Genomic DNA, 13,076 nt, shown 5'->3' with positions numbered 1-13,076 from the left:
AGACAAGGTGCACAGGGCGCACACTCGTCGGAACCCCAAAAGGCACATCCCACCGGTGAGTTTGTTGTTGTGGTGTAAAATGGTGACCGTGCGCTGCTTCATTTGGGCTCCAGGCTTGCGACTGTGGTGAGTGAGTGAGTGCCGGAGTGATTGAGTGAGTGAGTGAGTGAGTGAGTGAGTGAGTGAGTGAGTGAGTGAGTGAGTGAGTGAGTGAGTGAGTGAGTGAGTGAGTGAGTGAGTGAGTGAGTGAGTGAGTGAGTGAGTGAGTGAGTGAGTGAGTGAGTGAGTGAGTGAGTGAGTGAGTGAGTGAGTGAGTGAGTGAGTGAGTGAGTTAGTGACGAAATTTCACGATTTTTAAAAAATTCTATATCCGGCTGCCAGTAAGTGTTTTCTTGTTTTTAATGCTACATTTGATGTTAGATGGACTAATATTATTCCGTAAAGGTGATTTTCGGGTTTTACTCTTTTCACTACCTTTCATAACCCTTACGTAATATTAAGCTCAAAAGCATCCAGACTTCCTACTGTAGTTGTTGCTCTCTCTCTTCGACTTTAGGGCACGCATCTAGTAGTTGCCGCGAGTAGTCGACTTTAGGGGATGCGTCCAGTAGTTGCCGCGAGTAGTAGACTTTAGGGGAAGCGTCCAGTAGTTGCCACGAGTAGTAGACTTTAGGGGAAGTGTCTAGTAGTGTTAGCGTTAGGGTTAGGGTTACAGTTCAGCTTTGGTTTCTTCTTCACCTTTAGGGTTAGGTTCTTCTTACTATATACAGCTTATTTCGTTAGTCACATTTGGCCACTTCAACTAAATCTTTTGTTTCTCGGGCGAAATTCAGCCAAAAAGTCGGTAGGTCGGTAAAATAAAAATAAAAATAGGCTATTTTGAGTGATATTGCGAGTCAAACCATAGATAATATAGTCCTTACCCTTATCTATGGTCAAACGGTGGCTAAGCTACATTATGGTTGCTGTATCACTTGTGAGTAGGCAGCTATATGTTGAGATTTTTACTTTTTGAGAGCTTAAAGATAAATTTGCAACTCCTTCGTGGCGTTATCACTCTTTGCAAGGTGATCACGTGATTAACATAATTATTTTATGCTGAAAAATACAGGGTCGGTCGGGCCCGAGAAACAAAAGATTTAGTTGAAGTGGCCTTTATAAGATACAAAAGAAGGGAATCAAGGGAGCTAGCAGCGGTAGCATAATTGGTAGCACACTGGATCATCACACTGGGATCCTGGGTTCGATCCCCGTTCAAGACTGCAATTTGTTTTTCGCCTTTTTGGTTCACCGTTTTTTTGTCTAAGTTCTGTAGGGTTATGAAATAGGGTGAAAAGAGTGATACCCGGTGATTTTCGTCGCGTAAGAAGTTTCTAAGCTGGTTTTTAAAGGCGGTATTTTTGGCGGCACGCGTCACTTTTGATGCAAACCCTACTTAAACAGTACTACCGTACTGTTTGATACAACAGTCACAAGTTACAATGTAGCTAGCTGTGCTACAAAAAAAAAAACTAAACAAATTAGTATTTTTTTAAATTGTTGATGAAGTGGTATAGGGATTTATGCAACAAAAGTAGTGAAACAAGAGATGAATGATGGTGTTACAGCACAGCTCAGTGGGAAAGTCCCTACTTTTGCACAGTAGCTATAACAATTATTTTGCTCAATGCCAAAGTAGGGGCTTTCACACTGAGCTATGCTGAAATACCATCATTCATCTCTTGTTTCACTACTTTTTATTGCATAGATCCTTACTTCATTTAAAATACTAGTTTCAATATCAGTTGTTGATTTACAATGAAAATGTGATACTTCCAAAGTATGCACTCGTTTCTTGTTTGTAATAGCATTAGTGAGCAGGCACCGCTGTACCAGGGAAATTTGGGTGGGCATGTGCCCACCCAGCTTGGTTATACCACTGCAACCAAACAACTGATAAACCAAAATACAAATTCGAAAACAGACAAATATACACACATTATTATTAACATACACACATGCACACAAAGTAAAAGGTGATTTGATACCAGGGTCATTCCATGTCAAATCAACAAAGAGTATAGGGTCACCTCTCGGATTTCGATAAAACTTGTTGTATTTGTAGTACTTGTGGTGCTTACCACTCATGTAAATTTTAGCTCCATACATCTCATAGTTTCTGATTTATGACCACAAATAATTTTGAATATTTCATGAAAAATCAGCCCATCTCTAGTTTCAAAATTGATCAGCCCATCTCTAGTTTCAAAATTGATCGTAACTTTGCACTGTGTAAATACTTTTGCAGAGTTTTACTGAAGGAAGACAGTTGATTTACCTTTGCAGTGATCCCTAAATTATGGGATATCTACTTAATTATGTTTGAAAAGTACTTTATTTAAAACTTTAATCTTTTATATTTAAAAAATGCTGCTCATGGTCTATGTTTGATTTTTTGTAGTGGGATCACAATGAGCTCAAGAGATATAATGAATTATGCTGTGGTATGCAGTGGAATTCTGTAGTCTATTGTTGTGGTATGGAAGTGTTATAACCACTCACAAAAAGGCCATGCAAAGTTTGTCTTACAGAGTGAAGACGTCTTGATACAGTGCAGCCTGTGTTAGTGACCACCTGCATTGAAAGAACACCTATGTGCTGCAGTTAATTCATACTTATTTAATTGGATATTAATGTATAGCACCAATTAACCCTTTCTAGCAATATTTCATGAAATATTCAAAATATTTATGGTCATATATCAGAAATGATAAAATGTATGAAGCACCACAGGTACTACCAAGTTTCGTCAAAATCCAAGAGGTGGCCCTAAATTCTTTGTTGATTTGACAAGGAATGACCTACCATTTATTATCAACGTAGCTATCACTTCATCACTTCCTGCCACATTGTTAGCAACACAAGTATACTCTCCGCTATCAACTGCTCTAGTGTTCAATATCTGTAGTCTACTGGATGACACACACTGACTAGGAGGATCAGTGATGGTACAATTTCCCATTATACTGTTAGTTATTATAACTGGAACACCTCCATCACTTAAACTGTTGTTACTTATCACTTTATTATTACTTCTTAACCAACTAATGACAGCTCGTGGTTTACCAGTAGCAGTACAAGTAAAGTAGACATCTTCACCTGATGTGACTGTTGTGTTTGTTAGTGGTAGTGTAACATTTGGGGGAACTATGAGGATAAGCAAAACAATCACAGTATATACATTTGAGTTATAGTAGGAAGACTACAACAAATAAACAATATCATGTAGCTATACAATTAACACTTATTAATTAAGTATAGGGTTCCAGCAATGAAACAAGATAATATGAATGGTGGTAACTATTACAACCAGACAGTGTTACTCCAATAGAACAATCACCCACAAAACTATCTTTACAAACAATCGAGCACACTATAAACCCATGAATTGGATATTGCTGGAAGTCCTGCTACTAAGAAAATGGCATTCTAACAGCACAGTAGATAACACAGCTCATCTGAAGGCAAGGTTTTTACACCAGAAATACATAAAGACAATTTGCCTTTAGAGAAAGACTGCTTTATACTGCTGGTAGTAAAGAATAGATATTGTAACAGTTGATAACTCAACCAATGTACATACAGCAAACCAGTTATCTAAGCACCAAATTGTCCAAAGGTTTGAGAAACTGAGTTTGAGGTTCTAGTGTACCGTACGACAGGAAATTTTGACGAAAGGAAACTTTGACAAATTTGACGAATTATTTGTGTCGTCAATATTTAATTCGTCAAACTTCTACTAAATAAGTGCCTCATTTTGTATTAATTTTTGTGCGTATTATAGCAGCAGTTCATCTGAAGCGAAATCAAATGTTTTTACAGGCGCTATAAGCTAGTCCAAACGTTTCGTCAATATTTAATTCGTCAATGCTCGAGAATTGTGGATTCGTCAAATTTTCCTTTCGTCAATATTTCCTGTCGTACAGTAAAACTACTGCATGAGTTTTCTACACATATCCACTTACCATTAACTATTAGTTTTGTTGTTCCATCAACACTTCCAGCCACATTGTTAGCAACACAAGTATACTCTCCACTATCAACTGCTCTAGTGTTAAATATCTGTAACCTACTGGATGACACACACTGACTAGGAGGATCAGTGATGGTACAATTTCCCATTGTACTGTTAGTTATTATAACTGGAACACCTCCATCACTTAAACTGTTGTTACTTATCATTTTATTATTATTTCTTAACCAGCTAATGACAGCTCGTGGTTTACCAGTAGCAGTACAAGTAAAGTTGACATCTTCACCTGATGTGACTGTTGTGTTTGTTGGTGTTAAAGTGATGACTGGAATTACTACAACAACAAAAAACCTCATTTATCAATATTTTGATTATGCAATCACCACAAATATTAAAGTCTAATTTAACAGTATAGTGTAGTTGGCTAGTTTACCTTGTCTTATATCAGTGCAGTAGAGTAACAGTTATCTGGTATCAAACAATACACTTTATTGTTTAGTTATTTGAACGTAGCTAGCTTGTTCCACAAGGACCAGTACATGTAGAAGTGTTACAGTAGGCCAAAAAAAAATGAAGGTTACATGGCACAGTTTGAAGCACGCAACTAAAACAAGATGCCATTCTGGGGAGTCTGAAATCGTATTTTCATTCTGCTGCTAAGGATATTTCACTATGTGTACAGCTATAAAGTATGACTGCTCTATTAGATAGATTGACTGCTCTATTAGAGTTGTCATTGACCAACAAAGTGAGGGGTATGGCTTGTGCTTCCTTTTTCATTTCTGCCTGTGCTATTGTCAATATAATATGCTTGACAGGAAGAACATTTTTATTTTTTGAAAGGTTAAAGCTTTCTCCTGTGACATTCAGGTGGGATTTCAGCCCACCTTGGCTACCTTCTTGAGATTCTCACCTTCTTCTATGCCCACCTATACAAGCAAGTTAGTTAGTTAGTCCATACAATCATTAAACATTGAGATGATAGAATAATGATGAAAACTTGTATGATGTCATAATAAATGACCAAATGTAGGTAAATTGCAGGTGGAAGATTTGAAACATAAAATCAACAATAAGTGGGAAAAGTTACGACATTTACTTGGAATAATTATTATATACTGGTATCCCTAGCCAAACAAATGCAAAGGATGCATTGCCAGTGGCTAATCATTGGACAGTAATGTACAAGCCAATAGAATTCCAATTTCCAAATGTTTTATTATACACAAAGTTGTCTACCACATATGTACATCCACTCTTGAATGTGCCTTAATTCATTGCTTGACTATTTGTTTGCATCTACACTTGCACTTAATCATTAGATAACACTAAATCAAGCAAATAGTTACCATTTACAATCAGGGTAGCTGATGTTCGGTCACTTCCTGCCACATTAGTAGCAACACAAGTATACTCTCCGCTATCAACTGCTCTAGTGTTCAATATCTGTAACCTACTGGATGACACACACTGACTAGGAGGATCAGTGATGGTACAATTTCCCATTATACTGTTAGTTATTATAACTGGAACACCTCCATCACTTAAACTGTTGTTACTTATCACTTTATTATTACTTCTTAACCAACTAATGACAGCTCGTGGTTTACCAGTAGCAGTACAAGTAAAGTAGACATCTTCACCTGATGTGACTGTTGTGTTTGTTAGTGGTAGTGTAACATTTGGGGGAACTATGAGGATAAGCAAAACAACCACAGTATATACATTTGAGTTATAGTAGGAAGACTACAACAAATAAACAATATCATGTAGCTATACAATTAACACTTATTAATTAAGTATAGGGTTCCAGCAATGAAACAAGATAATATGAATGGTGGTAACTATTACAACCAGACAGTGTTACTCCAATAGAACAATCACCCACAAAACTTTCTTTACAAACAATCGAGCACACTATAAAACCATGAATTAATTGGATATTGCTGGAAGTCCTGCTACTAAGAAAATGGCACATAGCAGCACAGTAGATAACACAGCTCATCTTAACCCCTTCACCACCAAATTTGTGGAAGCTCCAATCTACTGCTTCTAAACTGCCATAACTTACACACCATACCATATAGTTGTATAAACTATATATCAATTTACTCACTATAGAACAAGGAATTGGATTATTGAGTTGCTGTTTGCACAAGAGAAACCACAAAGACATTAAATAACTTAAAAGTGCAAAAATTGGTCTAAGTGAAACCGAACGTGAAATTTAACAACTTTACATGCAGGCTAGCACTATTTATAATAACACAATAAACAATGTAAACCTATTTATAGTTGAAGCGATATCTCTAAGTCTGGTTTTCTGGCATTTGAGCATGTGCACATGTGCATACAGACATGAAGTCACTGTATCAAGGCGTACAAAAGTTGTAGAACACCACTCCAACCTATACAATTTTCTCTTCATTAGTAGTGCCAATATCACTTTTAAGAATGGTCTACAATGCTCTTTATCGACATTTCAAAAGTAGACAATTGCATCATCTACCTGTGCGATAGTGTGTGAGAGACCGGTTATCCCTGTTCCTGGGACGTGCCCACTACAGGATAAGCACAGGGGCTATTAAAGCACTTGAATGAAGTTACAGAGTGTTTAGAATGTGACATTATGGACATTTGTATATTGAAACCACCAGATGAGAGGGTTAAGGCAAGGTTTTTACACTATAAGTACGTATAGACAATTTGCCTTTAGAGAAACCACTACTGGTAGCAATCTAGCAAGGAACAGATATTGTAAGAAGAATCACACTTAATAATTCAACCAATGTACATATAGTAAGCCAGTTATCTAAGCACCAAGAGGTCCAAGGGTTTGAGAAACTGAGCCCGAGGTTCCAATATAAAACTACTCCACACATATCCACTCACCATTAACTATTAGTTTTGCTGTTCCATCATCACTTCCAGCCACATTAGTAGCAACACAAGTATACTCTCCACTATCAACTGATCTAGTGTTCAATATCTGTAGTGTACTAGATGACACACACTGACTAGGAGGATCAGTGATGGTACAATTTCCCATTATACTGTTAGTTATTATAACTGGAACACCTCCATCACTTAAACTGTTATTCATTACTTCATTATTATTTCTAAACCAGCTGATGACAGCTCGTGGTTTACCAGTAGTAGTACAAGCAATGGGTACACTGGTTAGTGAAGTTACTGATAGACTAGGAAGTTCCATTATGTTTGGGATAACTACAGATGAAATGACACAACCGAATAAAATTATATTCACTATGACCATAGCATATGTAGTGACCATCTATATACTATATAAGTACCAACAACAGTATATATGAGTATCTTAAAGTGTCTACAGTAGATTCACGGCTTCTTGTAACAAAGAAACCATATTGGTGCGGGTTGCTTCTCTTATGTATTGATAATGAATGATACAGCATTATATAGTAAGAACATATCCAAGGAGTATTCAGGAGTGCTAACAAACTCTCTGTGGATTTTACACATCACTTTGAACAGTCAAAGAATGAAACTTCAGGCCTTCCAATTCTAAGAAACACCATAAAATGGCAAATATTTAAATGGTTTTTACTATTATGAATATTCCATCAGTAAATAATTATGGTGATGATAAGATCAAACACTTAAATAAAGCAGTCACAAAGTTCATATGGATTTAGTTGAGACATTTAAAATTCTAAATATACTGAATAGTGCATATCAATTTGAGTATAAGTCATTTCATTAACCACAAATCATGTAAGATACCTTAGAGTCATATCAAGACATGGTAGCGAGTTGAGTGACCCAAGAAGCTAGCACGCCACACCTTATTTACAGGAACACAAAGAAAATACATTTTTCATACATATGTAACCCATGATCCCTTATCTGATTGGAACCAATGTTGCTGTACAGTTGCTTGCCAGATAGAGGATTCTACATACTAAATTTAATGAAAAAATTCCCAGCCTTTTCCGAAATAAGTGGCCAAAAGGTTTAGTGTTTTCTTTTTTTTTCTTCTACTACTTCTTTGCACACAGTTTGCAAAATCATAAAACACAAACGCATATCATTATAAAACACAAATACATACTGCAATCAAATCGAAAATTGGTACACTTAAAGACATAATTAAAGTGAATCTCGGTGTACCAATTCTGGTGGGAATCCGATAAACATTCACTGAGTTATGGCTAATTATTTGCATAAAGTAAGATCAAACTTCTGTCACATGACAGAGTCAACAAAGTAGTTGAAAATTGGTCTGCAGTTAGAGCAACCATTGTAGGAATGCCTTTTGGTGGTTTGAAAGAAATTCACACAGAAATCAACAGTGGATCAATTATTGTAGAACAACCCTTAAGTGATTTAGAAGAATTCACAATAAAAAATTTAAAAAACTGCAAAAAATTAACCGTGTGTAACAAGTGCAGCAATATAGAACATTCAGTAAATTGTAAGTAGAGAGTTTAGGTCACCTTGTAGAGTTCATCTACACAGTAGTCCATTAGAGCTCAGCTAACAAAAAGTTCACCTACAAAAATTTACCCTCAGCAAAGCCACAAGTAACCCAATAGAGAGATCAAATCCAGTCACTATGTAGTGATCCAGCTACAAAAAATTCACTCTGTAAAGAGCTCGGCTCCGAACAACTCACCCTATAGAGAGATCAGCTGCAATTAATTTGCCCCATAGAGAATTCATTTACAAGCAAGTCATCCTACACCATTTCACATTCTATGATATAATATGATTATGTAATTTTAATAGTCTCACTGCTAGACAAATTTAATTATACTCAATATTTAACCATAATGTGAATAAAAGCTTGTCAATATATGTGACCGGATTTGCGAAAAGGTACCTTTTCCACACATTTGACATACCAGCAAACAAAATGATGTAACACTTGACTCCTTATACCAATTAACTTGCTCTTAGTATCAAAATGTATTCAGATACTGTGGCTACATTCATTGAAAATTTCAAGCATTTATATGCAATGATCAAAACGTTATGAAGCTTTAAAGTCCAAAAAATTGGTCAAATTTTGTGTGTGAAAAAGGTACCTTATCGCAAATCCAGTCACATATTGAATAGCATTATTTTCAGTATTGCCCAGGACTACATGGAACAAGTGCCAAAGGTACTGTACACATTGTTCTAGCCAAGTATATAAAACAAATCATGTGAAGCTTTACAAGGCTAATGAGACAACATTTTTGTGGTCATGCATGATAAACATGGAAACTATATAGAACCAAAGCAAACGAAAGCAATAACCTATCGAGGTTGTCAGTCTATTGCTGATACAGGTAATGTTCTAACATCACAAGTACACAAAAAATTTTGGAATTTTCAACTAGAGTAGGGACCATAACACACTGATAAAAAGTACTACAACAAGCTGGAGTAGTGCACGATATTAAATCATAGTAAAAAAAATAAGAAGTGTTATATCACTACCATGCAGTGAAAACATCAAGCCTATAGCCTTAGCCATTATCAAGTAACGCTTGTCTGATGGCATCAGTCAGTCAGTCGGTCGGTCGGTCGGTCGGTCGGTCGGTCGGTCGGTCGGTCGGTCGGTCGGTCGGTCGGTCGGTCGGTCGGTCGGTCGGTCGGTCGGTCGGTCGGTCGGTCGGTCGGTCGGTCGGTCGGTCGGTCAGTCAGTCAGTCAGTCAGTCAGTCAGTAGAAAATTCTGTTTAATGTTAAAAAATTCTGTAGCAACTTGTTGAAAGTGTTTCTAGTTCTGAAGAATTGTTTGGACTTAGTTTCACCTAACCAATACTGCCTCATCATCGTCTTGAAAAAATAAGGCTGATTTTTGGGTGATGCTTTTTCATGGGCCACACCACTCCTTTGTGGTCCCTACCATACAGGATAGTACTGTAGATTACCTCATCAAAACTCTGGTTAATTCATGGCGGACAACACCAGCTGTCATCGCATGATTACATTTTACAGAGCATGTTCTGGCCAGCCACACAACCTCACAGTTCTCTACAACTTCATTTCTGTGTACCATAGACCTTCAAGATTTGGTAGAGGCAACATGAAGGCACTATTAAACTATGATGCTTCTTGTATCCCTAACAACCTACATGTTCAACTCCTTTAGCAGACACTAGCTACAGATTCTATCATAATAGCTAATGTTTCTACATCAATACATTACACACTTCAAGCATTGACTTACCATTGACTGTTAGTTGTGCAGATGCCATGTCTCTACCAAAATCATTGTTAGCAACACAAGTATACTCTCCACTGTCAACTGCCCTAGTGTTCAATATCTGTAGTGTACTGGATGAGTTACATAGAGTAGGAATATCATGTTCACCACATACACTTCCTTTAGTTGAGTACGTCATATTAACCTGTTGCCTTACAGAAATGTCAAATGGTAGACCATATCTTAGCCACTGTATGGTAGGAACTGGCTTGCCAGTAGCACTACAGTGGAATGTTATTGAATTATTTGATGTCACTGTTTGGTTTGCAGGTTGCTCACTTATGATTGATGGAGCTGTAAGTTCAAAATTATATGTCAGAGTAAAGAGACCAATACACAACAATATAAGTGCTTGTTATTGAAGTTTGCTAAAGACAGTATTGCCAGCAGTACTACACTGGTAAGGAGCTAGGGCAATGATAAATCTTACTCTAAGCCATGCACAATGAAACTGCAAGAAAAAAGTGTGGCATATATATGCATCATTTCCTGAATTACATGTTTGCTAAACTTTGCTAGCACCGCATAAAAGAGTAATAGCCTGCATTCAAATTCCATATAATATGTCACAGTCAATCGGCTTACAAGAAAAGATTATAATTATTTTGAGAAGCATGCATAAGGGTAACAATGTCTGAAGGGTAGCAAACATTTGGGGTGTACGCATGTTGTCCAATTTGCTAACATTTACCTACTGCAATAGTAAATTTGCAACATTTAAATTCTTGTCTAAATTATAAATACAACACTTCCAGTAAAGGTCAGTCATATTGTATATTCTTTTGTAATCAACTGTTAAACAGATAATAAGTGTTTGTACAAGTGTTTTAAATCGTATTAATATAGGAGCTGTAATGTACTATACGTAGCCAGTTCCAGAAACTTCTGTATAGAACATTGTGTAATCACTGTCGTACAAAAAGTAACTGAAATCTGTTTGTGTGTGTGTGTGTGTGTGCTTTCAGTTATAATTTATGATATCAGTTGAATTAGTATAGTGACTGTGCAAACTAGCTATATCCATTACGCTCTCCACTAGTATACGTATGTAAGAGACACACAAAATTCCCAGTTCTTACCACAGGCTAGTGATCCACAACCGTCATTATAGGATGGTCTACCTATGCAAGGTTCCCCATTGTTCTGCGGTGTTGGATTGGTACAAGTTCTAGTATATCTTCTTGTTCCACCGTAGCAGTTACTGCTACAAACAGATACACTCCAAGAAGACCATCCACCTTGTATTGGAACTGCATGTGCAAAAATAAAGAATTTTATAAGCATTTTTATACTTCATCCACACAAATTATACTGGGAAGCTATACACATACGAGAGAATCATGTTACATGATACACCATGATTTACAGACAGTAAACCGATTTACAGCCTGTAGCTTTAATTCATTGATAGATAATGAGTAATTACAAATAATGTGTGTACATCTTATTGCACATTGTTGGCTTGTTGTACAGGGTTTTGAATAGCACAACCCCTACTAGTCTTGTTAGCACAATATAAACAATGCTGTCCACAGAAATGTATACATAAATTTGACAGCAACTCTTCAAAATGTGCATTAGAAACACACTTACGTATATAATAAACACAGACATATACATGTACCTGCACATCGAACTCCCACTGCATGGTAAGAAGTGGTACATGTTCGACCAAATGACCAGTTGTTTCTTGTACCGCATTCTGTTAATAGTTCTTCACTTCCAGCACACTGAACTTCGGTCTCCCACAAATTTGTAAGAAATACACCAGAGCATGGCACATTGCCACATCTAGTACATGAGGTAGATTCATCTGTGGCACTGAAGTATCCAAGTTGCCTGCACACTATGTGGGCATGATTTCTACTCCAGCCAGTGAAATCACGTATTGCTCCCCAGCGATCATTATAATAAACTTGAACACTGCCAACCATAATACCAGATGTTGCCTGGTTAAAATCTGTTATCAACTGAATTGACCCTTGTTTAACTACAAAATCCAATAAAGTATATTTATAATACTCATCTGTACATAAGTAAACATGACTTATTGGTTTAGTAAAATATATTATGCAGATACACATGTTGAATTTGAAAAGAAATCACTGAATAGGTTCTGTGTATACACAATACATAATATTTTGTATTAATGTATAGTGAAACTAACAGTCAGACTGTATTATATCCACAATAAAACTTATGTTGTACATACCTATGCAGGTAATCCCCACATCATCATGATGGTTACAGCTAGTATCTCCCCATCCATCATATTTACAGTCCATTATTGATACCTCATATCCATTACACTGAACATTTTCTAGCCAGATAACACCACCAGCTGGACCACTTCTAAATGACTGTACACGATATGCTCCTGTATACCCCAACTCACGACATACAACACTTGCTGCAGCATTATTGAAATTCTTATTACAAACAGTTCCCCATTCTCCAGTGTGTCTGATCTCTAGTCTACCTCTGTATGAACCATCACCATCCACTAAACGAATATCTGGTGTTGATTCTATTAACACAACAAACGATTCTTGCAGCACATTAATTCAACAGGTAAAATTCACATATAATGTTCATAATACACCAATCAGTAATATAACTACTCACTGTATTAAGTACCTGCTTTGCCAGGTTATAGAAATTATTTTTATGCCAAAGTCAAGCAATTGTTGAGCAATGCAAAGAATGCACTATAGATGTGGGGGATGCTTACACCCTCTGTAGCCACATATAATTTTAGTTGATAAGTTATTTAGTAATTGTAGCTTCATCAAGAATATGATACTAGTTTCAGATAATACCAGTGCAAAGCT

General features: G+C 36.6%; 1 protein-coding gene across 1 annotated transcript in view; it reads right to left on the bottom strand.

Annotated features, from left to right (window-relative positions):
- Positions 1 to 13,076, bottom strand: part of LOC136244001 (hemicentin-1-like) — a 71,880-nt gene that overhangs the window by 54,598 nt on the left and 4,206 nt on the right. The window contains exons 2-8 of the mRNA XM_066035530.1: positions 12,458 to 12,772; positions 11,870 to 12,235; positions 10,210 to 10,539; positions 6,905 to 7,240; positions 5,362 to 5,703; positions 4,005 to 4,346; positions 2,845 to 3,186 (exon numbers count right to left, since the gene is read on the bottom strand). Coding sequence (XP_065891602.1) covers positions 2,845 to 3,186; positions 4,005 to 4,346; positions 5,362 to 5,703; positions 6,905 to 7,240; positions 10,210 to 10,539; positions 11,870 to 12,235; positions 12,458 to 12,772 — 2,373 coding nt within the window. The remainder of the gene's footprint in view (positions 1 to 2,844; positions 3,187 to 4,004; positions 4,347 to 5,361; positions 5,704 to 6,904; positions 7,241 to 10,209; positions 10,540 to 11,869; positions 12,236 to 12,457; positions 12,773 to 13,076) is intronic.

The sequence above is a fragment of the Dysidea avara genome, chromosome 14 (assembly GCF_963678975.1).
Source record: "Dysidea avara chromosome 14, odDysAvar1.4, whole genome shotgun sequence".
Taxonomy (NCBI): domain Eukaryota; kingdom Metazoa; phylum Porifera; class Demospongiae; order Dictyoceratida; family Dysideidae; genus Dysidea; species Dysidea avara.
This window is presented reverse-complemented; position numbering and strand designations above follow the sequence as displayed.